This window comes from Nuphar pumila, chromosome 16, assembly GCF_984573655.1.
Source record: "Nuphar pumila chromosome 16, dmNupPumi1.hap1.1, whole genome shotgun sequence".
NCBI lineage: Eukaryota > Viridiplantae > Streptophyta > Magnoliopsida > Nymphaeales > Nymphaeaceae > Nuphar > Nuphar pumila.
In genome coordinates, this window is record NC_143264.1 from 82225036 (window position 1) to 82241934 (window position 16899).

Below are 16899 nucleotides of genomic sequence, written 5' to 3' on the forward strand. Positions count from 1 at the left end.
TCCCTTTTAATTTATAGTTCCCTCTTAATTTAGTGTTTCCTTGATTTTTATTGTTCCCCTAAAATAGTTCTCTTTATTTATTTAGTTGATTCTAATTTGATTATTTGATATTTCTTTGCTTATTGTTTAGAATAGGAAATGTCCTTTTTAATTTAGTTTTCCAAAATTTTGTAAACCTTGTATTTGGTCCCCTTAGCATAGTTTCCTTAATTTTGTAAACCCTTTGGGTAGTAGTTCCCTTGGCATTTTATTTTTATTATTACAGGTCCCTATTGTGCGAGCATAAGGAGGAAGGATGGGATGAGGTGGATACAAACGAAGAAGAGGATCATAAAGCTCCCTGGATTTCATCTGAGGGCACGAGCATATTAGAATTTATATTGTTTTTCAGTTAGTTTGTAATTAAAAGATAGTGTAATTTTCTTTTCTCAGTTATTAATAAAGTTAAGTTCAGTGAGTTATTTTTTGCCTAAGTTCTTATCCCCGTGGAGACGATCCGACTTGCTACTTTGCAACGAGTGCAAGAACTGGTTTTTAATTTATTATTTGGTGCACAGTTCTTGATTTAAAAATATTGTTTTCAAAATCATGCACGAGATCGAACTACTAAAAATTTTTTCATTATTATCATAAACACCTAGGCATCTACAAATCACATCTATTTACAATGCAAAAGCATGCATGAGAATGATACTATGGGAAACATTCAGATTCTTTGTAATTTAAGCACTTACTGATGAATTAACAAAATTGAATGACCATGTATCTAGCATTCAAAATCCAAATTGTAAAACAGAAGCTCATCCCTCAGTAAGAAATGTCAGACAAGTCAAAAGAAAGATTCAATTTCGCTGTCTCTGCGATTATGATGTTTATGCGTACATGGTTTCCAGGTCGGCCCTTATGATGTTGATGCTGAAGAAATCGTGTAATCAGCAAGACCTGCACAAAATTCACCATGTAAACATTACTACATAAGTTTCATATCATAAACTACTTCCCTCAGTTATTAGGATATCATCATTGAGATTGTACCTCAGATTATTTTCTCTTAATTCTACTAAAACTTTAATTCCAAGAATGCTTTAAACAAAAGAATAACAACAAATCTTAGCAGTTATCAAGACCGCCATAAACATTTATTCTAAGGTATCAAATTCTGGTACCAATATAAAAATATATTATCGAGCACAGACATTTAGAATAACATCAGAGAAACAGAACTGGTCTTAGGTGAATACAAGCAAGTGGTGCTACGTAACAAATTACAAGTATGTGCCTATTCCACATGAAGGGGTATCCCCTTATAAGTAATATGTAACAAGACTTTATTTTACAGAGAAAGAGCATGGGGATTGGGGTGGAGAAAAAACTTGGAGAGTGAGCGACCATTGGAGGAAAAAGTGGAAGCTCCCATTTAAGTGCCACATGAAATCCTTGACTTCAAACTTTGAAAGATTCAGGCTTATCATATTCTCTTTTTTTAGGGAAATCTAAAATTACATTCAAGTCGCAAAGAAAATACAAGATACACAAAAAGAAAGTTAGATTAGGAAAAATGTGATGATTCTCGTCAAATAATAGTATGAATAATCTCAGTCATCGACTCCGATTGTGCTGTTCCAGCCACAAGCTCCACCATGCCAAGGTGTGCCCCCACTTCCATCCATTCTTTCAATCTTGACCCTTATGCATCACCCATTTAGATAACTGATTGTTTGATGGAGTTGATCCTCACCCACTCTCCTAGCAGATATATAAATATGGGCAGTTTAACTCATCTTGAAGAGAAATCAAATGTTAGATCCAAACCATAATGAGGAGATATGGAGGAAGTGGATCCCCTTGTGGATGTCCCCTGCTGCTTTCGAAGAATCCTGTTATATATTTTAAATTATGCTTTTTCTTCAAATTAAAAAAAAAGATTAGTGTCTTGGACAACTTGTCGTATATGTGAGATCAATAAATGCAGTAAACAGTATAAACTGAATTTTGTGTGGTTTGCAATAAGAACAGATATCTGGCTCTGGTATTGCTTGATTAATGGAAACAGTCATAGTGATTAGAAACTAATGAAGTTGGAATAATGGACATTCTCGAAGCACAAACTTCAACAAAATGGAACAATTCCATCACTGTTTTTGTCATAATAGAAAAACCTCAAGAATGCCATAAGAGCACGTTTGGAAGCAAGAAAAAATCTCAAAGGAAAAGAAAATTTTTCCTATGAGAAGTTTTGATATGAAAACTTTTCCAAATAAAAAAAAAAATGCTCGTTTGTATAGCATGAGAAAAAGAGACTGAAAAAATGTGAGAAAAATGAGAGAGAGGTGAAAATTATGGCGGGTGGAGGAAGATGAAGATGGGGGAAGCTCTTCCTGTGGCAGCCGATGAATGAGCTGTGTTATGGGTGAATGGTGTTAAAATATATGTAATTCATATATATATATATATATATATATTTATATATATATAATACCCGATAGGGGTATTTCTATCATTTCACAAGTACCCGATAGGGGTACTTGTTTTTCTTAGTTTATTTTTTTCTTTATTTTTTGTAAAATGTATTTTTTATTTTTTGTTTTTTTTGCTCACTCAAAAGGGGCCCCACCATGTAGTCGATGGGGCCTCCAACGGTCACATTAGTGACCGTTGGGGGCTCCCAACGACTACATGGGGAGCCCCCTAGGTGGCTCTCCTTTTAAGGCCTCTTGGCCCTCTCCCTCTCCTTCTCGTGTATAAATAGGGGTGCTCCCCTCTTGTATTTTTTACTCTTGAGAGCTCTCTCTCTTTCAATAAGAGGCATTTATATTTTTATGTTGTGTTGTCTCTTGTGGGTTTGGGTATTAGCCCCTCTTTGTTTGTTCATTAGTAGATGTTGTAAGTGCTTAGTGCACTCTTTGCTTTTCCGCATATTTCATTACATGGTATCAGAGCCTTGTGTATGCTCTTCTTTTTAATATAGCTAGTGGTGTAGCTATATTTGTTTTTTTGTTTCTCTCTCCTTTATATTCTCTTGTAAGTGGTTGTTATGGAAGGAGAACAAAAGATTGATCTCTCCTTCAAGCTCAATGGTTCCAACTACATGATGTGGGCCGCCGCCATGGAAAACAACCTCAAAGGGAAAAAGCTTTGGGGATACGTTATGGGCACCATTCCGGAACCACAACTCCAACTAACTAAGATGGAAGGCGATCAAGAAAAAGCTCTTGAAGGAGATGCCCGCATAAAGGCCATTGAAGATCACCAATCTAAAATAGAAGATTGGGAGAGTAAGCATGCCAAGATTCTTGCTTGGTTCATGAATAATGTGGAGCTCAAGATTTGCGCCAACATTGCCAAATTTAGGATGGCAAATGAAGCATGGTTCTTCATGAAAGGTATGTTTACACAAAAAGACCTTGCTCGTCAATTCTTTCTTCAAGAAAAAATCCGGACTATCAAGCAAGGAGAAATGAGTGTTAGGGATTACTTTAGCACTCTTGGCCCTCTATGGGATGAGCTATCCTTACTAGAACCAAAATGGGTTTCTAGTATAGATGTGGAATTAAGGAGAGAACAAATGGAAAAAGAACACTTTTTCCAATTTTTACATGGGCTTAGGCCCGAATATGAACAAGTTAGATCCTCCCTCCTACATAGATCAAAGCCTCTTCCCTTGGAAGATGTCATAGCCGAAATATGCCAAGAAGAAACCCGTCTTGGCATGATTAAAGGAGGAAATGATGTCTTGGCCGTATCCAAACCCGGCAACCATATGAAAACCTACAAACCTCCACATTTTGGAAGACAAAATAACTATAATGGCAACTATAGAAAAGCCATTTGCCATCATTGTCAAGAACCGGGTCATATAAGACCTAATTGCCCTAAGTTGAATGAAGCATCAAAAAATAAAGTTGCTTTCGTTGAAAAAGCTACTCAAAAGAAAGAGGAAGCAATCAAAGGAACGGACTCTTTTTCTCTTGCTCAACTATCGGAGGCACTACAAACTCTACTCAAGATTCCATCAACTTCGGGTGCCGCCGTAGCTTCCTCCTCTCCTCCAGGTATGTCGTCTTGGATCCTTGACTCTGGAGCTTCCTTTCATATGACCCCCCTTGAAAATGAGCTTTCCGATTTATGTAATAACTTTAAAAACTCCTATGTTCAACTGCCGATGGTACATCCTTACAAGTTAAAAGTCTTGGAACCTTAAACTTTTCAAAAGACTTCTTTGTGCCAAACGTGAGAGTTGTACCTCAACTTAATTTAAATCTCCTCTCTGTTGCTCAAATATGCGATCATAGATGTAAAATCTCCTTCTCAACTAAGGATTGCTCTATACAGGATCTCCGGTCCGGGAAGCTGATTGGGCAAGGCCATAGAAGGGGAGATCTCTATTACATGAGCAACTTGAAACTCCCCATTAACTCTTTTTGTAACCATGTCCAAGATAAAAATATTGATATTTGGCATCAAAGACTTGGACATCCAAGTTTCTCAAAAATGTACTACTTTCCATTTGGAAAGAAATTTTGTAATGAGAAACATTTTGTTTGCAAGAATTGTATTTTTGGCAAAATGAAATCTACTCCTTTTCCAAACCGGACTTTTGTATCCAAAAGACCTTTTGAGTTAGTCCATTCGGATGTTTGGGGTCCTTCCCCCGTCATGTCTAAAGGAGGGTACTCCTATTATGTCACTTTCATCGATGACTATACTAGGTATGTATGGATCTACTTTCTCAATTTAAAATCCGAAGTCTTTGAGTTTTTTAAAAAATTTCATATGATAGTTAAAAATCAATTTTCAAGTAATATCTCTACTCTTAGATCCGATTCGGGTGGAGAATATTTATCAAATGAATTTCAAAACTATTTAGAAGTAAATGAGATTTGTCATCAAAGATCGTGTCCTAGGACTCCTCAACAAAACGGCTTGGCCGAAAGAAAGCATAGACATATCATGGAAACCACTAGGACACTCCTTATTTCCAAAGAAATTCCAAAGAATTTTTGGGCCGAAGCGGCCTTAACCTCAACTTATTTAATAAATAGAATGATATCTTCATCCTTACAAAATACATCTCCATACGAAAAACTATTTGAAAGAACACCTGACTTCAATAGATTAAGAGTTTTTGGATGTAAATGTTTTGTCCTTACTCATAAACGGGACAAATTATCTCCTAAAGCTATTGAATGTGTTTTCTTGGGTTATGGAGAAAATCAAAAGGTTTTTAGATGTTTTGACTTAAAAATAACAAACTCTATGTATCCAAAGATGTAACATTTTTGGAAAATGAAAATGGTTTTATGAAAACTAAAGATATTGACGAAAGTGAATATACTTTTTTATTTGATCTTCTATCTCAAGAAGATGAGACTCCTCAAGAAGAGGAAATCTCTAATGAGTCTTTGAATGACCTAGAGGAAATCCCTCTTGATAATGCTGTAGATGAGAATAATAGACCAATCCAAACATATGTTAGGCGTGGTCAACAAACTCAGATAAGTGCCTTAGAAAAATACTCTCAAGGATCCGACATTGAAGAAACATCTTTAAGGAGATCCAGTCGGATCTCCAATCCTCCAAATAGGTTTGTTTCCTATGAGTCCCTAACTCCTAGATATAGAGCATATCTAATTGCATTACATTCATTTCATGAACCTTCACACTATAATGAGGCCAAAAATATTCCCCAATGGGTTGAAGCCATGAACTTAGAGCTTAGTGCCCTTGAAAAAGCAAAAACTTGGGAAATAACTTCGTTACCCACTGGAAAGAAATCAATAGGATGTAGATGGGTCTTCAAAATTAAAACCAAGAGTGATGGTTCATTAGAACGTTATAAAGCACGATTAGTAGCTAAAGGATATGCTCAGGAATATGGTATAGATTATGAAGAAACCTTCGCACCTGTTGCTAGAATGACTAGTGTTAGGACTCTTATTGCTATTGCGTCTGTAAAGAAATGGCCTATCTATCAACTTGATGTTAAGAATGCATTTCTAAATGGCGAATTAAATGAAGAAGTTTACATGGACCCCCCACCAGGAGTATGTATTGGTAAAAATAAAATTCTTAAACTTAAAAAGGCATTATATGGTTTAAAACAAGCTCCAAAGGCTTGGCATGATAGATTTAGTAATGTAATGACAAGTTTAAATTTTCGTTCATGTTATACTGACACTGCTTTGTTTGTGAAAAGTGCAGGGTCTTCTGTAGTTATTTTACTACTTTATGTTGATGATATGATCATCACAGGAAGTGATGAGCAAGGCATTAATGATATTAAAAAGGTTTTGAAAGAAAATTTTGACATGTCTGCCCTTGGTTTCTTAAGATATTTTTTAGAAATTGAAGTGGCGTACTCTCCTCGAGGGTACATTCTCTCTCAGATGAAACTTGTTGCTGACATCTGTTCCAAATCGGGTATCTCCGATGACAAGAAGACAGAAACCCCAGAAGTCATCAATGCAAAATTAAGGTTGGAAGATGGAACACCTCTCGAGGATCCTACTCCCTACCGGCAACTTGTTGGGTCTCTAACCTACCTATCCATCACACGGCCAGACATTGCTCATGCCGTCCACTCTGTCAGTCAGTTTCAACATGCACCTACAACCGTACACATGAGTGCAGTCTTAAGGATTGTCAGATATATCAAAAATACCATAACTAAGGGAGTTTTTCTTTCTTCTGCCTCGTCACTTGATTTAATTGCTTATACTGATGCAGATTGGGGAGGAAATCCCAATGACCGTGTCTCAACTACCGGTTTTTGTGTTTTCTTAGGTGACTCTATGATTTTGTGGAGATGCAAGAAGCAACACAAAGTATCATTGTCCTCGACGGAAGCAGAATATCGTGCTATGGCCACTACAACAATGGAACTTGTGTGGCTAAGAAGCCTCCTCAGTGATATGGGCATTGCCATCTCTACTCCTTCGAAGATGTGTTGTGACAACAAAAGCGCAATCTATATTGCAAGCAATCACACCTTCCATGAGCGTACTAAACATATTGAGATGGACTGCCATTACGTTCGGGATGAATACCTAAGAGGAACTATAGCACTACCTTACGTCACATCAGAGTACCAGTTGGCGGACTTCTTCACTAAGGCTCTTGCGGCTCCTCGGTTTTTGTTTCTCCTTAACAAGCTTTCGGTTATATCCCCGTAAAGCTTGAGGGAGGGTGTTAAAATATATGTAATTCATGTATATATATATATAATACCCGATAGGGGTATTTCTGTCATTTCACAAGTACCCGATAGGGGTACTTGTTTTTCTTAGTTTATTTTTTTCTTTATTTTTTGTAAAATGTATTTTTTGTTTTTTGTTTTTTTTGCTCACTCAAAAGGGGCCCCACCATGTAGTCGATGGGGCCTCCAACGGTCACATTAGTGACCGTTGGGGGCTCCCAACGACTACATGGGGAGCCCCCTAGGTGCCTCTCCTTTTAAGGCCTCTTGGCCCTCTCCCTCTCCTTCTCTTGTGTATAAATAGGGGTGCTCCCCTCTTGTATTTTTTACTCTTGAGAGCTCTTTCTCTTTCAATAAGAGGCATTTATATTTTTATGTTGTGTTGTCTCTTGTGGGTTTGGGTATTAGCCCCCTCTTTGTTTGTTCATTAGTAGATGTTGTAAGTGCTTAGTGCACTCTTTGCTTTTCCGCATATTTCATTACAAATGGTTGCCCTAATGAAAAAAGAAAGAAAAATTCCACCACCCCCTTAGGTGGAGGAATTTTTCCTAAACTTTCTTTTCAAAAATTTCTCTCATTTGGAATGGATGGAAAAGTAACAATTTTTTCTTTCCTGCTATTTTCCCACTTTCAGGCGTTCCCTAAAGGAAAACAAGGTAGAAAGCAAAAGAGTGAAGTGCAATTTTCGGTGATAACAAGCATATACAACAAAGTGAAAAAGAAATTCAACCACATCATTTATATTATGCAAGTCACCAAAATAAATGGATCACACAACATAATGCTTCTGATCAAGTTTCTCAATGGTTAACCATCTTCATCAGCATGCAAATGTAAGGATTTGAGATGATTATATTGCTAATTTGCTAAAAAAAAGCAACATCGGACATCTCTGTACGAGGCAAGACACATGGACCAGTTGATGCATTAGTGCAAAAGAGAAAGGACTAAACATGGAAACAAAATGACTGGTTTTTCTGCAGTTAAATAACAAAATAGAAGGATGTGTGGAATACGATACATATCCACAAATAACTGTGGACATACTGTAACGAAATAAAGAGTGAATTACCAGACAGTATGAGCTCAAACCACCTGAATAAGAGCGATCTAAGCTGCGATCTGCTAAGAACTGCTTCAATACCAAAGCAAGGGGAATGGCTGCAGGAAATTGCCCTGACAGCTCCCTAACCTGAAAGCAACAAAATCAAAGAAATTTTACACTTGAAACATTTCCAACATGTCTTTATCATGAAACCAACATTAATGGGAGGAAACAATTAAAAAGAATAGTAGGTTCGCACAAAATTACAATGGGATGAAGAATATCCACATCAAACAGATGAAATGGCATTGCATTCATCAGAGTTGTCATCAGATATCATCCCTTCCACGTCATAAATATTAAACATAAAGAATAACGTGTAACAAGTAGCATAGAGACTAAATTGATAGACTTAAAACAAAGTCTAGCAGAATGTAACTACATTATTAAGGAAAAGCACCATGTTAGAGGACACCAGGAGGAGAGAAAGGATAAATATGATGCGCCTATCAGAGACAAAGGTATGGATCTTAGGGGTGTCTTTGATATTCTGTAGGAAGTAATTGAAAAAGGATACAGATAGTTAAAAGTAAAACTTAAAGAAAAAGGAAAGGCAACATTGATAAAGACATCTTGATCTTAAAAATTTTAATATTGCTGAATTTTTTTTAATGAAAAGGTGAGTAAATATGCCAATGTAGCCTCAGCAGATTTGCCTAAAGAACAAACTGTAAATCATGGTGATCTAACCATCCTATTATCTACCAAAAGCACTCAAATTCAGAGAATTAAGTTATTCACAAATATTATTAGATGAAATTAGAATAATGTCCATTCAGCCCATCTTTTACATACATGATACATGGCTCTCTAATGTTGCTCAAATTGTGAAAACACTTGGCATAGTTTGCCAAATAAAAAAATTGTAGTCCTAGCATATCTGCCCTTGAAAATAACATAAATCAATGTCACGAAGATGTCCTAAATATTTATTAAAAGCACTAAGCTTAAGCACTTTAGGTTGTTCACAAATATTAGAAGATGAAACTTGGACAGAGTGCCCCTTCAAGCCCTAGATGCTGCCTCTTATCCTCCATTCCCTCTAAAGGACCACTCATTCAGTTTATGATGACAAGATATGAGAAGCTTCCGACATGGATATAAGCATGTTTAACACTAATACTAAGCTCAGCTGTAAACATCAATTTACATATTCAAACTTCCGGTAACAAAGGGTGACATGAAGTAAGAATACATGAGAAAGAGGTCCACATACCTTTCATCCAATCTAATATACCATGGAAAAAGATCTCCATACTGATCATAGAATCAAATAAATTGAGAGTATAAAGTAACAGCAACGCTAAATATTTTACGAAAGTTCATCATTCCAACATGGAAACCACTTAAAAGTTAATTATTTTAATAAAGATAAAATAATTTGAGGGTCCAATGACTTTACCAACTCGGTAGTTTGAAGCCCAGAATGTGTTGGCGATTGAAAGCTGATATCCAACCGTATAGATTTCTTGTCAATACCAATATTAGGCTCTACTCGTGCATGAGTAGATGATGTTAAGCTTTCCAAGTTTGACAAGTTTGATATTTCACTACCAGTAGATGTGCCCTGGTCAGAAGATAGTTGGGCATTTTCACCTCTTGAACCATGAACAGCAGCACTTCCATTACAGGAGATAAGATCTTCAGGAACTTCAGCAACAAGCATGATCACAGGTATCTAAGGAAGAACAACATTCAAACAGAATAAGAGTGCATAGATTGCAAGTTATGCAAAACAATCATCAGAAAAGCATGAAGGGAAGAGGGAAAATTACAGCTGTGTTCTCAATGGTCTTAAGAGAATCACTTTTAACCCACTCCTGGTTGGCAAGGTATCTAGCTGCATGCTGGAGAAAAATATACAAAAGCACATCAGGCCTTAATCAAGCAATGGAAAAAATGAAATCAGATATATTCACAACGAGAAGAAATACAAACATCACAGGGCCGAACAATGTCAAACATGATTTCCTATGTTGACTAGAACATAAATGAATTGACTGGAGAGAGAGAGAGAGAGAGCAAATTTATATGTATCCAGTGTTAGTGAATAAAATGGCTTAGAACACTATATATCCATAGTTCACAGACTGAACTGGCAAATCAACTATGAGGTGTTTACTAAGCAAAGATTCTAAAGGCTTAAGGCGATCAGCTCCCCTCTTCTAAGCCTTGTAAGTTGTAAATCTTCCTGGTGAACTCACAGCGACTGGAAAACATTCCTGTGTAGGAAATACAAGCAATACTGAAAACCCACATGAGGAAAGAACCAGGGATTCCTGTAGCTTACATCAACGAATTCCATTCTTGTTGCACAATAAATTCATTAGTTCTCAAACGAAAGTTCATATGAGTAGACTCAAAAACATCATTGACGTCATCAAGCAACATCCCAACTACATGGGGTCAGTTTTACGAGTAATGTTTCTCCATTTCTTCCTATCTAAAGCTACAATTTTGGTCATCTCATAATCTTCCATATTATCACCTCATGGTCTGCTTCTTTTCCTAATTTCTTCCACGTGTATCATGTCAACCATTCTTATAGATGTTACAATAGGTCTCTGTGCAATGTTGAAACCATCTTAAACAACATTATCTAATATTTTCCCTTATGCATTTAGATATGTTCATTTCTAACACATCTATTTTCTTAACTCCAGGCATCCATCTTAACATACACATCTCTCTTATCTGCAACATGCACCCTCTCTTCGTATTGCTGCTTAGTCGCTCAACATCCAACACCATAAAGAGTGTTGGTATTAATGGTAATTTTGCACAAACGTCATTTTAATCATAGAGGCCACTAACTTGTCCCCACTTTATCCAGCAAGCATCGATCTTACTAGTGATATTTTCTTCAAATTCACAATCTTGTTGTACCATCCCAATGAGGGGGATGGAATCAAAAGTAATTCCTTTTGTATGTTCCATCCCAAAGAGGGAAGAACTTCACAAAAATTTTGGGACCATCCATCTAAAAGAAGCATGCATTATGGTTACACTCCGGACTCGGATTATCATGGAGTACAATCTACTCTAGCAAAGTTTAGTTGACAGAATCTCCTTGATCAGTCAATATCTCCATCTGATGATAGTGTGGTTACTAAACTAAATAATTGGCAATAGGTAGCAACAAGTGTAGTGTCCAATTAACCGAGACAGGTTAGTCCTCTCAATCAGAAAAATAAAAAGATCTGTCTCATGTATTCTACGCTTAACCTGTTAGTCCAGGCACATTGCATAGCATGAAGGCATGAAAATATATAACAAAGAACTACAGCTGCTGCTGAAGTATTGAGTTACACTTGAAATAAAAAACTTACATGAGGGGGGGGGGGGGGGGGGGGGCGAATTTACCTGAAGGCATGTCTCTTTAATACCATTACGACCCTCCAAAATTCCAGCTTCTTTTATGGGCTCCTGGCAGATGAAGTCTTCATTATCATCTTTTTCTGATGGAAAATACATCCTCAAGGAAAAGATCAAGATAAGGCTTAGCTCCTCTTAGTAAGGTCCTTACCAAATTTCGTACAGGGGGTAAACACACAACCAGATCCACATCACTAGTTGGAAGTGACAAACCAGTTGCATTTGAACCAAATATCTTTATCCTTGAACGTGGCCAGAGCACTTGAAGAGATCGAGAAACCCTCTTGACAGCCCAATTAACATAAGGTTTTCTCATCATATTTTCGGCACCAACCTAACATTACCAATAAGAAGATGAATGACCATGTGTTAGTATTGCTGCTCCCTTGTTAGCTGAAACATTAAAAAAAAGGCTTGAAAACATGGCACTTATAACATGCAAATACACTTCACTTCGAATAATGAAATGTGTTAGGGATTACAATCCAAAATAAGCAACTTCATAAATATATCAGCTATTTCCTCTCAACACCCCAAAGGCCTGCATAAACAGGCCCAAATCCATTGGATGAATTCACACATTGCATTACAACAGATCATGTGAAAATCACTTCCAAACATAACTAGACAGCAATAATCAGCAACAAACAAGGAAAGAACTATGCTAAAGAAATATTGTCATCCAAAATGTGAAGCACCGATTAGCACTGTCCATACAACCTACCGTCATGAAGAAACAGATAAAAGTATACCAAGGAGTTTAGTGAACCAGAAGATAGATGCAATATTAAGCACCATGATAATCATTAAAGCCCACAAAGCAAGAGGGGGCAAAAGAAGAAAAAATTTCAGGTGGAATAAGCAATCGGGAAGGCAAACAGAAACATGAAGGGAGGCATTGCTGTGACATGTCATCATGGATGTACCAATAACCTCCAAGCACCTTTAGCATTGCACTTTGAATTAAAAAAACAGAAGCCAAACCTAGATACTGTTAAGCAACAAGCACTAATGAAACGCTGAAGCCTGAAACATGATTCCACAGCCCAAGAAGCTTTTTTTCTACATGACTGGAATTTAATAAAATAAATATATTGAATAGTCATTAGCAAGACTGCCCTCTATAATAAAATAACAGCAGAAAATCAAGCCAAAAAGAAAAGGCAGCAAAGGCATCACCTAAATGAGAAAACTATGATTTAGACATAACATTAGGAAGAGTTGCCTTTGCTAGAAAATATATTCACCAAAACAGCAAGCTTTCCAACTGATCACAGATTTACCAAATAAACGCCCAGCCAAAGGTGCCAAGCGCATATGCTAGAAATTACCGAAGAGGCCTAGTCATCTGAAAGTTGCAGAAACATCCGCATAGAGAGAATATAACTCAATCATATGTCCAATAGCATGCAACAGCATTCTAAAATATATTATAGATGGCAACTGGAATTAATTTTCCAAAAAGCATTCACCAAAGGAGAACATACAATGAGGAGAAAAATCAAGAGATAAGCACCAACCTTCTTGCAGAAAAAATCAATTTCTTCATGAAGAAGACCATGTATCAAAGCTAAAGATGCTTTAAGATCAGGAGATTTCTGTAACTCCAGAGATTGAAGTGGAAATGCAACATCCGGCTGGAATGAATCAACTTAAAGTTATACACAAGGGAAGAATATTAAATGCACACATGATAATACTTATAAACTTTCCATGATATTCACTTACATGTTCCTGATCCAGGGATATCTGTGAGATTGCAAGCAAACGATCTTGTAGCAAGGAACCAGGTACAGGTTGCATCAGTGCCGTGCTAGTAAGACACTTCCCTGTGCATGAGGGCCAAAAAACTTCTGCACCATCTACACATGCTTTACCTTCCTCAAAACTTTTTTCAAAACTTTTTTCATCTAGATACATATTTTTCATGCCCCAGTGCCTAGGGCTGGAGCTTCCAGACCTCACAGTAGGGAAGTCCCTCTGCTTTCTTGATTCACCAACAGGAGAAGGGGGAGGCGGCTGTGGAGCACGTGGAACACAAAGTACTACAGGTGATGGAGGCCGCTTTATTCGAAGGTAATCCTTTCGAGTGCGAGGTATGCAGGGGCTACTATGATCAAGACTTACCTTGAAGTCTGACCTTGAACCTTTCCTTAATGAATTTGGAATGATGATGGGACGCAATACAGGGCAAGGCAGTGCATCCCTTGGCATCCCTTCTACAGAACCAACATTTTGGTTCGTCATCGAGCCAGAGACTTTCTTTTCTTCTGGTATCGTAGAGGAAGAGTAGTGCATCATTCCATTAACCTCATTCCCTGGCATAGCATAACCAACTGACTGGAGTCCAGGGGACAAAGAATCAAATGGAGGACAAAATGGAGCAGCAGGTGGAGAAGCCAAACCATTGGTACTGTATGAACAAGATAAGCCAGGCACCCCAACAATCTCATCTACTGCTCTATTCAAATCAGCTTCATGCCTTGCCCAAGAACTATCGTCAGAACTAAGAGAAGGGGGCCTTGAAAATCCTGTGCCAGCAAGATCAGATGTGTTCCAGTACATAACACCACCACCGAAGAACTGACTGTAGTCCCTGTCAGAAAAGAGATGTGTCTCATACTCTTCCTCCGAAAGCCAATGTCCCTCAAAATCATCTGCCAGATCTACACTTTTTGATTCATAAAGATCCATCCCTTCGCCTATACAAGTTTTCTCATTCTCATTTTTTGCTGTACTGTATTGTGCTCCATAGGCAGTAAAACCAGAGTGTAAAGAAGGTTGCAATCTTGGAAGAAATCCAGAATCGACGTTATGTGACAAAGACAGGCTTAATCTATTATTGCTTCTAACAGCAGGAGGCCAATCCAAACTCACTGCAAGAGATCTTGAGGACATCATTGTGCTGCTATCTTCAACAACCAAATTATTTGTGTACTCCGTGGATATGATAGACTGCTGGAAATTATTATGTAAGTTGCATCCCACTTCCAAGTGCAATCTATCTGTAGCAGCTGGGAGGTATTGTGCATTGACGGATAGGCACGGCAAATGTGACACATTTGACCATTCATTTATTATGCTTCCACCAAATCCTGCATTGCCATTGGCATGGTAATTATCATCCTTGCTCACCTGCAGAGGTGCAGTTTCTTTAGATGGAATAACAGTTTCTAAAAAGTTTGGCCGCCCAGGTGACACCACTGGCAAACGATTGCCAGGTGCACATTCGGGTTTATTGTGCTCATCATCTTTAGAATGTATTAGAATGCCTGACTGCTCCACAGCTGAAACATCATCTGAAACAGAAATGTTATTTGAAGAATTCCCTATAGACAATGCGGAACACACACTACTATTTATCTGAGAACATACAGCAATTTTTTTTATATTAGTGTCTGGTGAACCTTGGTTTCTTGGGACATCTTCACACTTGTCACTCGAGTCGGATGTAAATGAGCAGTTGCATACTCCTTCGCAAGGATTCGTTATGCTTGAACTGGAACATCCAAAATCTCGATCAGTTTTTCCAACTGCAGAATGCACTTCAAGATCTTCATGGACATCTAGAGTAGCATCAATATCATCCCCCTTAATGGAAGCATCCCAAGCACTTGAATTATGAGAAAACTGAGCAATAATTGTAGTATCAGAGAGATCATGATCAATATGAGGATTAACCGCTGATGCCACAAACTGTATTTGTTGACGCTGCCCATTGCTAGTTCTGGAGGAAGGATCATTAGACAATTGATGTCTATCCACAAGGCCTTCAGCGTTGTCTTCACATAATCTTTTGGATTTTGACTTTCTCTTTTTACTCTTGGAGCTTGCTTTCCCTCTCCTCAAGTGAGCAACATGGGCTTTATTATCAATTAATCTTTCAGAACGTTTCTAACAAAACAAATAAATAAATAAAATCAAAGATGTGGTTTTAATAGCAAAGAGATTGATAATTCAGAACAATGATTACCATCTCCTTTTCTGCATATGTATTAGCCTCTGAATGATTATTATGTAGTGTCGCAGCATTAACCATGTTATTAGTAGTGTCAGCTTGAATCCAAGTAGCCTGCAGCAGATTTCCATGGTTGCACCCCTCAATAAGTTTGCATCCATGTTCCTGGAGATTCACCCAGGACAATCAGTGATCAAAAGACCTTCTTGGTTCAGATTTATAAAATGGAACCACCCCTAAAAAACGAGGGAAAAAAACCTCAGAAGGCTTTCGGCACGCAACTTCAACCAGAGGAGACTGCTTCTTCTGAGATGTGCTCTTTCGGCGGGAGCCTTTCTTTTTTCCTTTTGCATGACCTGCATCAGACTTCTCAATGGATTTGATAAGCTGAGGTTTCATGTTGAGATTGTCCAGAAGCTCAAGCTTTATACAGTCACTCGACAAACGCAAAAGAAATTCCCTGATTCTCCTAAGCAGATTATCTGAAAGGGTAGGAATCGAGGCCAGTGAACTAAAGAAAAGTTTTTCTGTATCAACCTCATGATGTTGCCAAACCAGTAATGAAGCAGAAAGCTCCTGGAGTAAAAACAATCCATTAAAAATATTATCCAACGATGAAGATGGTTGGGAGGTTGAGACTACATCCAAGAGAACTGGATCAACATGGGAAAGCATTTGAATAGTCCTCTCCCACGCTGGAGAGATGTGGTGCCGATGTACTTGGATTGCATCTACACTATAATAGTCTCTTCTGTCCTTCAAAACATCATTTCTACCAGCCACAGTGTCAGTAACCTGGCATTGTTGCATCCATCAATGACCTTATCATACAATGAAGCTTCTCCAACACTTATGATAAATCATACATTATGGCCACAGAAAAAAAATTGAAAAATATGGGTCAAGCACTCAACAAAAACACAGAACAAATGAATCCAATCAGCATGTCACATGACCATCAATGACATTTTCCAAATAGATATTAGTTTGGCTCTTCTAATGTGCCCCAAGAAGTGGCCTAGTGTCCTTGAACTTGAACACAGCATGTATTTGGTTTTCCGTCTTAAAAGCATTACTCAATTGACTTTAAACACATATATGCATGCATCAGCTATGTAACATCCGTTCATTTGGAAGGGGTCTGTTCCCATGTCTGACACAGGTATGGGCACATCTATGTGACATAGATATACACATACCTTTTAAGGGCATTTCAAGAAGCGTTAAAGGCCTACACCCTTGATATCTCTCCACAATGTACGCTCC

General features: G+C 37.7%; 1 protein-coding gene across 2 annotated transcripts in view; it reads right to left on the minus strand.

Annotated features, from left to right (window-relative positions):
• Nucleotides 1–16899, minus strand: part of LOC149813847 (uncharacterized) — a 38883-nt gene that overhangs the window by 19865 nt on the left and 2119 nt on the right. For both annotated transcript variants that reach the window (XM_089992058.1, XM_089992057.1), the window contains exons 2-11: nucleotides 15892–16428; nucleotides 15649–15798; nucleotides 13404–15569; nucleotides 13196–13312; nucleotides 11827–12009; nucleotides 11664–11726; nucleotides 10076–10147; nucleotides 9703–9978; nucleotides 8268–8387; nucleotides 883–942 (exon numbers count right to left, since the gene is read on the minus strand). In XM_089992058.1, coding sequence (XP_089848184.1) covers nucleotides 883–942; nucleotides 8268–8387; nucleotides 9703–9978; nucleotides 10076–10147; nucleotides 11664–11726; nucleotides 11827–12009; nucleotides 13196–13312; nucleotides 13404–15569; nucleotides 15649–15798; nucleotides 15892–16428 — 3744 coding nt within the window. The remainder of the gene's footprint in view (nucleotides 1–882; nucleotides 943–8267; nucleotides 8388–9702; nucleotides 9979–10075; nucleotides 10148–11663; nucleotides 11727–11826; nucleotides 12010–13195; nucleotides 13313–13403; nucleotides 15570–15648; nucleotides 15799–15891; nucleotides 16429–16899) is intronic.